A 12,629-nucleotide genomic window follows, 5' to 3' on the forward strand; every position below is an offset into this window, starting at 1 on the left:
ACTTGAAAGACTGGGCTCCACATGAAGTCACTCCCCGGAGTCTTGCTCTAAAGCCCCCTTTTCCTTTAGGGACAGGAGCTTTTCAGCGTCTTCATGAGCTCCTTTGCATGTGGAACTTCAGCAGAGGCCACAGTCAGGGCAATGGAAAGGTGAGAGTGTCTGCTTCTCTAAGGCTCACATCACGTCCGTTTTCCTTTCCCAATGGAAGAACAAGGAAAAGCAAAGTGATGAACAAAGCACACAATGACACCAATCTGGCAGTAGGTGATAAGAGAGAGAAGGAGGGAGCTCAGAGCTCTCCTACTTCTAATGAATGGCCCATTAGCAAACTGCTGTGAATTGCCTCAGGCTGAACTGTGTCAGCAACAAGAAGTGACGAGAGGAACAAGAGGATAATGGAGGTTTAAGAAGGTCTTGTAGAGTTAGGGAGCACCCACCAAGGAATGCTTGTGAGACTGTGCAGTCTCCAGCCTTGGAGCTTTCCAAAGCCATCCGGATTTGGAGATAAGCAGTGACCCCACAGAGATGAGGACACCTCGGGAAGGTGAGAAACCTCAGAGGGGAAGGAGCCCCTGAGCTCCCAGATGCCCACCCTGGGTGTGCAGCAGAGCTGGCCATTGCAGCTGCGGAGGTGAGGACTCCACTGCGAGCTGAGCGGGATCAGCCCCTTCCCATCACTGAGGCCCCAGGGGCACGGGATGCTCACAGTGCCAATGGCTGAGGGAGCCTCGGGGGCTGCTGCTGCAGGAGCCAGAAACGCACAAGGAGCATTGCAGGCACTGCAGGGACAGGTCACTGCTCTGCCTGCTCCCGCCGCTGCTTCCTTTGCTGCCGCCCAGAGTCGTTTCCGGCAGCTCTGTTCTCTCGGGGCTGGGACGCGCTTTCTGCCTCTGCCCCACTCAGCAAACACGCAGCTTGCTCTCGCCATGCACCTCGCAAACCTCATCCTCACCGTCTGCCTGGGCCAGCTCCTCGGTAAGTCTTGCCTCTTGCCCAAAGCAACCCTGTTCTTCTTCTTCTTCTCTTCTTCTTCTTCCTTCCCCTCAGCAAATCCTCAAAAGCCTTATCAGCACCATGGGGGAAAATGGCACTATATAAAGGGAAAAGACAAAGAATAATCTGTTTCTCGTTGTGTTTTTGCAAGTGTTTCCTGAAGGAGCTATTCGATTTGGAAAGGGAAAGGGAACAGAGAGAAACCTCAGGCCTTTTTCTGTCTTTTCTCTTGCCTTCAATCCATCTACCTCTGCCGCTGCCTCTTCTCATCCTCCTGCAGTCACCTCAGGAGATCTCAGCTGTCTCTACAGTCCCACATTCTTCCCATTTCAACCAACATTCCCAGGTCCTCTCAAGCCCTCCCCAGACACCTCAAAGTTCTCTCTTCACTGACATTAACAGGGTGTCCCATTCTGCCTCCAGCCTCACACAGCTCTGCCACGGCTTCCAGAGTTCACTGGGATGGACACAACCAGGGCTCCCCCTTTCCAGGATCATCATTGTGTGTGCTTAGAGTCTGAGGAGCCCTCAGAGGTGAGAGGGATGGGGAAGCAGGATGAGCCTTTCTGCTGCACCTCCCTGGGCTCCTCAGGCAGCTGGAGAGTTGCTGGTGCCAGCACACACAGCACAAGCATGACAGGCTGTTCCCTATCCCAGCTCACCTTTGGATGACGCAGAGCATAGAGCTCCGAACTCCTGCCCAAAATCTTTCAGGACTCTGCTGCAAGGCAGGCAGCTTTCTTCACCAGGATTTTCCATGCACTTTGATTTCCTTCCCACTCTCCTTCCCTGTGGAGCTAATGACTCTGAATTTCTTGCAGGCACCACGGGGCAGATCACAGTCACCCAGGAAGATGGCGCAGTCACAGTCAAGCAGGGACACCCCTTCCACACCACCTGCAAATACCAGAGCAGTTATTTCAATGGCTTGCTCTGGTACCAGCTGCAGAAAGGCCAAGCCCCACGGCTGCTCTCCTATCAGGCAGGGACTGGCCCCAGGCACAGCGGCCGTTTCACCACGCACCTGAACACCACGGGCAAAGCCAGTGTCCTGCAGCTGGAGCACGTGGAGCTCTCTGACACTGCCTTGTACCTCTGTGCTGTGCAAGACACCCTGGTGCAGGCAGCTTCCTCAGCTGTGCAACAAGCCAGGGCAGGGAGGGCATGTGTCAGTGCAAGGCTGAGCTTGGGCAGGGACCCTGATCTCACCACGATGCTCAGCAGAAATTCCACCTCTATGTGTGTACAATGGTCAGATGGTTTTGACATCATCCATTCTATCACTTCCATTGAAAAATTATTTTGGAGTATTTTGACTCATTTCCACATTCTGCAGTCTCTAAGTAAAGAAAATATCCCCTGTGCTTGCCTGGGACCTTGTCCTTCTGCACTCCAGCTCTGCTGCTTTTGGCCCCACATGTCCTTAGCAGATCCCAGCGCTGGTTGTGTGTTCCTGCCTTGTGAGCCCGTGGAGCAGCCCCGTTTGCATGGACACACGTGAAGCATGGATTTGTCTGTGGCTGCACACTGGAGAGCACGGCCCTGTGTCTGTGCGTGTGTGTCCCTGATCCGGAGGGAATTTCCTGAGCATGCCAGGGACAGCGAGCAGTGCCCTGGCCCTGAGCAGCACAGAGCAGCAGCTTGCCAGGCTCGCCAAGAGCCCGAGTGCAGCTGAGCGGGGCCGGCAGCTGCCCGCTGCAGGTGCGTGCAGGGTGGATGTGCTTGCCATGCGGTGTCGCTGCTGTGTGCGATGGGACACAGCTGTCCCTTGTCCCTGGCCACGGCAAAGGTCCTTGTGTGGCTCGTGGCGCTGGTGGCGTGAGAGGCGGGGGCTGAGGCGGGTGGCGGGGCGGAGCTGGCGGCGGCGGAGAGGAGGCGGCACGGCCGCAGCAGAGCCGGGGCTCAGCGGCACAGCGAGGCTCGGCCGGCGGAGCGGCGGCATGCGGCGGGCTCGGGGCGCGGCGCTGCCGGCGCTGGCCGCGCTGATGATGATCGGTGCGCGGGGGGGCGTCGGAGGGGCATCTGGGTGAGAGGGCTATTTGACACCGACTCCAACTGAAGAATTCTTGCTCTCCTATTTCTTTTCTCCTCTATTCACTCCACTGCCCACATAGTTTTTTTCCACTCCATGCAGTAGTTGCTTCCTAGCTTCCTTTTTTCTCCTTATCTTCATCCATCCATCCATCCATCCATCCATCCATCCGTCCATCCATCCATCCATCCATCCATCCATCCGTCCGTCCATCCATCCATCCATCCATCCATCCATCCATCCATCCATCCTTCCATCCATCCTTCTTTCTCAGCCGCTCTCTTCATGACATTTCTTTCTGATTTACCTTCTAAATATCTCTCAAATGTTCTTATCCTCTACCAAACACTGTCAGAAAAATAATGTCTCTATACTGTTTTCTGAAAAGATACCCAAGTTTGCTCTGATCTGTCGTCCTCTACCTTCTCCGCCTGAACGGCATTTTCTGTTATAGAAAAGTGACTGTTCCTTTCTCCGTGGCAGTGTCAGTGGCCAGAGCCCAGGTGCAGCAGGAGCCATTCCTGGAGACCACCGAGAGCACCGGCATCAACATCACCTGCTCACACTCCAACATACAGACCACCGATTTGATCTACTGGTATCGACAGTTCCCTGGCCGAGGACCCGAACTCTTTGTGAGCGTTCACAAAGACTCCAAAGAGCTGCCGGACAGTGCGGGCCGTGTGTGGGTGTCGACAGATCGGCGTCGGAGCGCGCTGTGGCTCGGGCGGCCCCGGCGCGGAGACGCGGCCGTGTATTACTGCGCGCTGGGGCCACGGGCAGAGGAGCCGGGGCTGCGGCCGGGCACGAACCGCCGCGGGCGGGGCCGGGCGGGGCCAGCAGGGGGCGCTGCCGGGGCGCGGCTCCGCAGCTCCTTCCGCTGCCCCGAGCCCGCACGCACCGGCACCGCCAGCGACACCGAAAGGCCCGCACACGCCCTGCCTGCCTGCCCTCAGTGCAGGTGCTATTGCTTCTCCTCACTTCCATCCCCTCCCTGACACTTTTCTGGGTATACAGCAGCACCCTGAGTGGAAGAAAAAGTAATTAAAGAACTCCTACTGCACATACTCGTCTTCACAGTACGACTAACAAAGTCTGGAGCTTGCACAAACTGAAAGAGTAACTCCTAGCTCTGCCTTTATGAAGAGGTTGTGCACACATATTTCTGAAGTAGACTCAGGCACAGACACTTCTCCTTGTTCCATGTCCCCACTGATGTGCAAACACACATTCCTATTCCTGCTTCTGCACCTAAGTCTTTGCACACACATCTATGTGAATATTCCCATCCAGAGATGTGCACACATAAAGCACATTCCAATACAAATCTAGTCCCACGCACTTACACATACACCTTCCCTTCTTCCCTCCTCAGCTCACCCTGATGCTCACTGAGTTTTTCCCTCCCTGTGTGTCACCGTTGGGCTGCTGGTTCCACCCATGCCCTGTTGAAATTTCCTTCAGGAAAGTAGTCGTGCCTCTCTGGACATCTTGCCCTGTGTTCAGCCTGTTGTTACACAAACTATGCCAGGGCCTTGCCTGACTCTTTGTCCTTCCCCACAAGACTCCAGGCCTGCCGCACTTGTTCCCAGGTTTCCTCAGCAGCGTCCATGGCTGACTGTGTCCTTGCCTGTGCTCCTGGGTTGTGTGCGCTTGTGTTCAGGCAGGGTCCACAGGAGTTCCTGTGGAAGCAGAAATTCATGCACGAATCCCCCTCGATGTGCAGGAGCATATGTGTCTTTGTGTGTCTCTTTGCGTGTGCCTCTGTGTGCCCTGTTTTTTACTCAACCAGTGAAATGTATTGATCTTACTGGAGACACTCTCCGCTGCTCTGCCCTGAGCATCACAGAGCAGCATTTGCCCAGATTCACAAGGATGCTGTTTGCAGCTGAACAATGATGCAACAGCGTGCAGGAGATTTGCCCAGGGAAGAGGCACTGAAATGCAGTCCCTGTTTCCTGAGCCCTCCTTCTCCCACCGCTCTAAACTTCATGCTCCGCTACTGCCAATTGCCAGCCCCAAAAAGGATGGTTTCCCCCAAGTTTGGATTTTTAGCTTAATTCTGTTTGAAATATTGGGAGTGGCTCACCATGGCTGAGAGTGCTCACACACATACATGGACACATGGACACACAGACACACAGAGAGAGGACACAGATACACACAGGGACATGGACACATGGACACACAGACAGGTCTCTCCTGGCCAGTGCACAGCTGCTCTCCCCTGACCTGCATCACATTGGTTTCGTGGACACAGAGAAAGGCTGAGGCTTTATGCCCAGCTCCTCTATCCGTGTGTGTGGGTTTCTTTCCAGTGCCCTGAAGGACAATTCGGGAGTCCCGACACGACAGCAAAGGGAGGATGGGAGGGAACAGATGATGGGAGCGAAGGAAACGCAGGCAGTGTCAATGGTGAGCTCCACGATGGCAGGCCGATGCCCTGCCCCCCAGGCCGGCCCCGGCGCTGCCGACGTGCAGAGAGCCGAGCGCCGCCCCGCAGCCCCCGCGCTCGCCTCCGCTCCGTTCCCCGCCAGGACTCGGCGAGAGCCCGAGCGGCAGCGGCGCAGGGCTCAGCCCCGGGGCGGAGCTGGCGGCGGCGGAGAGGAGGCGGCACGGCCGCAGCAGAGCCGGGGCTCAGCGGCACAGCGAGGCTCGGCCGGCGGAGCGGCGGCATGCGGCGGGCTCGGGGCGCGGCGCTGCCGGCGCTGGCCGCGCTGATCTTCGGTGCGCGGGGGCGGGGAAGGGGCCTGGTCTGGGCTGGGGTGATCCCGCAGGTCTCCGGAGGCTGCCGTCCTGTCTGGCTTCTTGCCAGGACTTTTCTCAAGAACTCTTCTCCCGTTCATCCTTCCTTTTTCTCCATCCCATACTCCCACAGAAATCTCTGGAATGTATTCTATGCGACAACCTGGACAATCATACCTTCTTTAGAGCTCACAAAGTTGGTCCATACACCTTGCTTATTTTCCTACTGTCTTTTTGTGCTTCCTCCCACATCCTCCCATTCTCCAGTGACTGCACTGATCCTTCTGTCATTCAGTCATACATTTCTCCACAAACGATTCATGAAAACGTCCATTGCTCTGTATCTTCTTGGCATCCTCTGGGAACTGTTTTCCTCCTCATCCCTCTGTGCTCCTGACTGCTTCTGCGGGCTTTGTTCTGGGAATTGGCAGGCAGAACTGAATAGAAAGCAGGAGTTGTGGTTTGTTTGTTTTTTCTCCCTGGCAGTGGCTGCTGTCAAAGCCCAAGTGGAGCAGGAGCCATTCCTGGAGACCGTTGAAGGCACCGGCATCAGAATCAAGTGCTCTCACCCCAATATCCGGATGGGCGATTTCATTCACTGGTATCGTCAGCTGCCGGGCAAAGGGCCCGAACTCGTGGTGTACAGTGCTAAAGCGTCCAAGGAGGTGCGATCCCCTGAAGGGCGCCTGACGGTGTCGGCAGACCGGCGCTCGAGCGCGCTGTGGCTCGGGCGGCCCCGGCGCGGGGACGCGGCCGTGTATTACTGCGCGGTGGGGGCCACGGGCAGAGGAGCCGGGGCTGCGGCCGGGCACGAACCGCCGCGGGCGGGGCCGGGCGGGGCCAGCAGGGGGCGCTGCCGCTCCGCCCGCCGGGGCCGCCTCGCCCCGCTCGGCCCGGGCTGCGGCACCGGGACCGGCACCGGAACCGGCAGTGGGACTGGCACCAGAACCGACACCGGCAGGGGGACCAGGACCGACACCGGGACCGATAGCTTCACCGACACCCACTCCAGCACCCACAGCGACGCCAACGCTTGCACTGATGCTGACACCAACACCGGCACCCGCACTGGCAGCTCCAGCTTGGATTTACCGACCGCGCTCAGCCCCTCTCCTCAGTGTGGTCTGCGTCTAGCTAAGCTAATCAGGGCAGCAAACAACCCCGCCAGGCCACAGCTACCTGTGCACACTGAGATGCTCTGTGTGTGGCAGGGAGAGCAGCAGGTGTTGGACTTGGCAGAGTCAACTTCTGCATCTCATGTTCCCAAGGCTCCAGTGTGGCTGGGGGAAGAGCGATCAGAGTTTGCTGAGAGTGGGAGATGTCCACCTTGAGCCCACTTGCCCACACTAAAACCATCCCCTGCTATGTGTCTGTCCCTGAGTATTGGGTTGGGAGGAATAGGTTTAAAATGGGCCAGTAGTGAGGAGGATAGTAATTCATCAAGTGACCTTGCAGCTGGAAGGAGCCTTTGATAAAGCAGTGGGAAGAGCCAATGGTGATCCTTTAGCAAGCACCGAGTTTCACTGAGCCTGCATTTCTGCTTGTGCAATTCTGCTCTGAGGTGGCTTCCGGGATCCCACAGTATGGGAGAGAAGGGAAACGCATTTTTCATTCTAGCTGTGGACTGGCGATTGTTCTGTCTGTCTGCCTCTGCTGACTACACACAACTCTCCTTGTATGACATTTCTTACCTGACACTGAGAGACCCTTTCCTTTCCCAGTTTGGAGAGAATCCTTATTAGCACCAGATCATCACAAGATTTCATGATGGATCAATACTAATGAAATCCATGCAGTTAATTCCCTCAGACAGAAACTATTGCGTCAGTCTGACACTAAGTTTTGAGTGAGCCACACCAGAGCTCCATCAGGTGTTTCGAAAGCAAGATGGGTTCCACTCAGAAGGTTGGGAGACAATGGGAGGTCTCCCTTATGCTTTGGTTGATAATTAATTAAATTTTGATTTTGTCTTGATTTTCTAAGTATTTTCATCCATGTAGTAGGCCACAGAAATAGGCAAGAGAAATTGGTAAGGCCCCAGGATTTGGGCTGCCTTTCTTACCTGCCCTTCATTTCCACAGGCCTAGAGGACACCTTTGCAGAGGGAACAATTTGCCCACAAGCTCAACTGAGTGCAAACCAGCACACCTAATGCTGGGGGCTGTGCTTTCCTTTCCTGCACTGCTGCCTGTACATTTCCAGGTTTAGGATATACCCATTCCAAAAAGAAGGCTTCTCATGAACGTTGGGATAAAAGGCAGCAGGATATATTGGGCTGGAAGGCAACAGAGAAGGCAGAAGACTCAGCTGCAGTGCTGCATGGATCCACAACAGGAGAGAGATGAGTCAGCCACGGTGCCTCTGATTTTATCATTCTCAGCAAGAAGCTCCAGCCATCCTTAATGGGACACTCGTGGCCCGTTGGGCTGCACGACATCCCCCAGCTTTGTCTGTTCCTCTCTCCCCAGCTCATGCCGATGTTCAGTTCTGGTTGTCTCCCCATGGGTGTGCCTGACCTGCTATTATTGCCCTCAGGAAGGTGTGCTGGTCTATTTTGACTCATCATCACTTTGTGCGCAGCATAAGATTTGACCTGGGCTTGGCTGGGGCTTTTTCCTTCCACACAATGCTTCTGCCCAGCTGCTTCTGGCACCGTGTGGCCTTAGCAAAGTCAACAGCTGCTATCGCTCCCTGGTGTGTTCCTGCCTTGTGAGCCCTTGGAGCAGCCCCGTTTGCAGGGACACATGAGAAGCACAAATTTGTGGAGAACAGCACACGGGTGTGCAGAAGTATTTGTGTATCTGAGTGTGTCCGTGTGTGTCCCTGATCCGGAGGGAATTTCCTGAGCATGCCAGGGACAGCGAGCAGTGCCCTGGCCCTGAGCAGCACAGAGCAGCAGCTTGCCAGGCTCGCCAAGAGCCCGAGTGCAGCTGAGCGGGGCCGGCAGCTGCCCGCTGCAGGTGCGTGCAGGGTGGATGTGCGTGCCATGCGGTGTCGCTGCTGTGTGCGATGGGCCACAGCTGTCCCTTGTCCCTGGCCACGGCAAAGGTCCTGGTGTGGCTCGTGGCGCTGGTGGCGTGAGAGGCGGGGGCTGAGGCGGGTGGCGGGGCGGAGCTGGCGGCGGCTGAGAGGAGGCGGCACGGCCGCAGCAGAGCCGGGGCTCAGCGGCACAGCGAGGCTCGGCCGGCGGAGCGGCGGCATGCGGCGGGCTCGGGGCGCGGCGCTGCCGGCGCTGGCCGCGCTGCTCATCGGTGTGTGGGGGTGGCGTCGGAGGGGCATCTGGGTCAGAGGGTTATTTGACACCGACTCCAACTGAAGAATTCTTGCTCTCCTATTTCTTTTCTCCTCTCTTCACTCCACTGCCCACATAGTTTTTCCTCTCCCTGTAGTCGTTGCTTCCCAGATTCCTTTTTTCCTCCTTATCTCCATCCATCCATCCATCCATCCATCCATCCATCCATCCATCCATCCTTCCTTCTCAGCTGCTCTGTTTAGGACATTTCTTTCTGATTTACCTTCAAAACATCCATCAAATATTCTTATCTTCTACCAAGCACTCTCAGAAAAATAATGGCTCTATACTCAATTCGGAAAGATATCCAAGTTTGCTCTGATCTGTCGTCCTCTACCATCTCCCCCTCAACGGCATTTTCTGTTATAGAAAAGTGATTGTTCTTTTCTCCATGGCAGTGGCTGTGGTCAGAGCCCAGGTACAGCAGGAGCCATTCCTGGAGACCACCGAGGGCACCGGCATCAACATCACCTGCTCACACCCCGAAATCCAGAACAGCCAAACAATCTACTGGTACCGACAGTTGCCTGGCCGAGGACCCGAACTCTTTGTGAGCATTCACAAGGACTCCAAAGAGCTGCCGGACAGTGCGGGCCGTGTGTGGGTGTCGGCAGATCGGCGTCGGAGCGCGCTGTGGCTCGGGCGGCCCCGGCGCGGGGACGCGGCCGTGTATTACTGCGCGCTGGGGCCACGGGCAGAGGAGCCGGGGCTGCGGCCGGGCACGAACCGCCGCGGGCGGGGCCGGGCGGGGCCAGCAGGGGGCGCTGCCGCTCCCGCTTGACGCCGCTCGCCGGGGCCGGCACCGAGCCGCGCCTGCAACCCCCGGCATCCCGACCGGGAGCAACCACGGGCCCGCCACACGGCCTGGCCTGCTGCCAGAGACCCCTCCGGGCACAAGGATGCTGCCCTGCACGGCGCACAAAACAATTCTGCTGGAACGGAACATTTCAGCAGCGGTCAAATCAATCTGGAAAGGAATTTGAAATCTCATTGCATTGGCAGCCAAAGGAAGGCTCAGGAGATGTTGGCTCTTTGCTCGGTGAGGAAAGGGGACCTAGTGACAAATGACAGAGAAAAAGCCAACACACTCCGTGGCTGCTTGCCCTCAGTTTAACTGCTTTGCTTCTCCTCACTTCCATCGCATCCCTGAGCCTCCCTGAATTGTTTCTGGGAATAAAGCAGCACCGTGAATAGGAGAAGTATTTAAAGAACTCCTAGGTCACATACATGAGTTCACAGTACCACAAACACACTCTGGAGCTTGCACACACCCAAACAGTAACTCATAGCTCGGCATTGATGAAGAGGTGTGTGCACACACATTTCCAAAGGAGACCCAGGCACAAACACATTTCTCCTTCTGCCATGTCCCCACTCATGTGCAAACACTCACACTCACTCCCATTCCTGCTCCTGCACCCAAGCCTGCGCATATACATCTATGTGAATATCCTCCATGCAGAGATGGGAACACATAAAGCACATCCCAGCATGGATCTATTCCCACACACTTAGATATACACCTTCCCTACTTCCCTCCTCAGCTCACCCGGATGGCCACCGGGTTTTGTCTCCCTGTGTGTCACCATTGGGCTGCTGGTTCCAATCCTGTCCTGTTAAAATTGCCTTCAGAAAGCAGCCGTGACTGTCTGGACATCTTACCCTCTGTTCAGCCTGTGGTCACACAAACCATACCAGGGCCTTGCCTGACTCCTTGTCCTTCCCCACAAGGCTCCAGCCCTGCTGCACTTGTTCCCAGATTTCCTCAGCAGCGTCCATGGCTGACTGTGTCCTTTCCTGTGTTCCTGGTTAGTGTGTGCTTGTGTTCAAGGAATCCATGTGGGAGCACAAATTCGTGCATGAATCTCCCCCGATGTTCAGGAGCCTGTGAGTGTGTCTGTGTGTGTCCATGTGTCCGTGTGTGTCTGTGTCCTATTGTGTTACTCAACCAGTGAAATGTGTTGATCTCAGTGGAGACACTCTCCTCTGGTCTGCTCTGATCATCACGGAGCACCATTTGCCAAGACTCAGAAGGATCCTGGATGCAGTTGAACAATGATGCCACAACCTGCAGGAGATTTGTCCAGGGAAGAGGCACTGAAATGCAGTCCCTTCTCCCTGAGGCCTCCTTCTCCCACTGCTCTAAACATCACACTCTGCTGCTGCCAATTGCCAGCCCCAACAAGGATGGTTTCACCCAAGTTGGGATTTTTAGCTTAATTCTCTTTGAAATATTGGGAGTGGCTCACCATGGCTGGGAGTCTTCACATACATACATGGACACAAGGACACACACACACATACATGGACACACATTCACACACAAACACGGACACACGGACACACGGACACACAGACACAGGTTTCTCCAGTGCACAGCTGCCCTCCCCTGACCTGCATCACATTGGTTTCATGGACACAGAGAAAGGCTGAGGCTTTATGCCCAGCTCCTGTACCCGCATGTGTGGATTTCTTTCCGGTGCCCTGAAGGACAGTTCAGGAGTCCCCACATGACAGCAAAGGGAGGATGGGAGGGAACAGGTTATGGGAGCGAAGGAAACGCAGGCAGTGTCAATGGTGAGCTCCACGATGCCAGGCCGATGCCCTGCCCCCCAGGCCGGCCCCGGCGCTGCCGACGTGCAGAGAGCCGAGCGCCGCCCCGCAGCCCCCGCGCTCGCCTCCGCTCCGTTCCCCGCCAGGACTCGGCGAGAGCCCGAGCGGCAGCGGCGCAGGGCTCAGCCCCGGGGCGGAGCTGGCGGCGGCGGCGAGGAGGCGGCACGGCCGCAGCAGAGCCGGGGCTCAGCGGCACAGCGAGGCTCGGCCGGCGGAGCGGCGGCATGCGGCGGGCTCGGGGCGCGGCGCTGCCGGCGCTGGCCGCGCTGATCATCGGTGCGCGGGGGTGCCGAAGGCGTCTGGGCTGGGTTGGGGTGATCCCGCAGGTCCCCGGCGGCTGCTGTCCTTCGTGGCTTCTTCACACATCTTTTCTCGAGAGTTCTTCTCCCATTCACCCTTCCCTCTTCTCCATCCCATACTCCTGCATAAATTTCTTGATTTTATTCTGTGTCCAACCCTGCACAAGCATTCCGTTCCTTTCATTTTTATTATTTCCAAAGCAGGTCCTTTCACTTTCTAACTTCTCATCTTTTCTTTTCTCCACTTTATCCCACATACTCCGGTTCTCCAGAGATTGCATGCTTCTTCCTGTCATTCACACATTCATCTCTCCACAAGCGATTAATGGACACTTGCATATCTACATAGCTTGAAATCTCCTCGCTACTGGTTTTCTCACCATCTCTGTACGTTCCTGACGGTTTGTGCGAAATTTGATCTGTGCAGTGGGGCAGTGCAGAATTTAAAGTTTATCCATTTTCTTTCCCTGGCAGTGGCTTCAAGCAGAGCCCAGGTGCATCAGGAGCCATTCCTAGAGACCACCGAGGGCATCGGCATCAACATCACCTGCTCACACTCCACAAGAGTGACCGGCGATTACATCCATTTCTACCGTCAGCTCCCGGGAGGAGCTCCAGAATTCCTTGCACTCGCTGCTAGAGGATCCAAGGAAGT

At 56.1% G+C, this 12,629-nt stretch overlaps 2 gene segments (V, D, J or C); both read left to right on the top strand.

Annotated features, from left to right (window-relative positions):
• The first annotated feature begins 2,933 nt into the window (after positions 1–2,933).
• Positions 2,934–4,023, top strand: LOC135286555 (T cell receptor alpha variable 4-like). The segment is given in 2 exon segments: positions 2,934–2,988; positions 3,509–4,023. Coding segments are annotated over 2 exon segments (570 nt in total).
• Positions 4,024–8,969: 4,946 nt separating this feature from the next.
• LOC135286556 (T cell receptor alpha variable 4-like) lies at positions 8,970–9,843 on the top strand. The segment is given in 2 exon segments: positions 8,970–9,021; positions 9,461–9,843. Coding segments are annotated over 2 exon segments (435 nt in total).
• The last annotated feature ends 2,786 nt before the right edge of the window (positions 9,844–12,629 follow it).

The sequence above is a fragment of the Passer domesticus genome, chromosome 27 (genome assembly GCF_036417665.1).
Source record: "Passer domesticus isolate bPasDom1 chromosome 27, bPasDom1.hap1, whole genome shotgun sequence".
In the NCBI taxonomy this organism is placed as follows: domain Eukaryota; kingdom Metazoa; phylum Chordata; class Aves; order Passeriformes; family Passeridae; genus Passer; species Passer domesticus.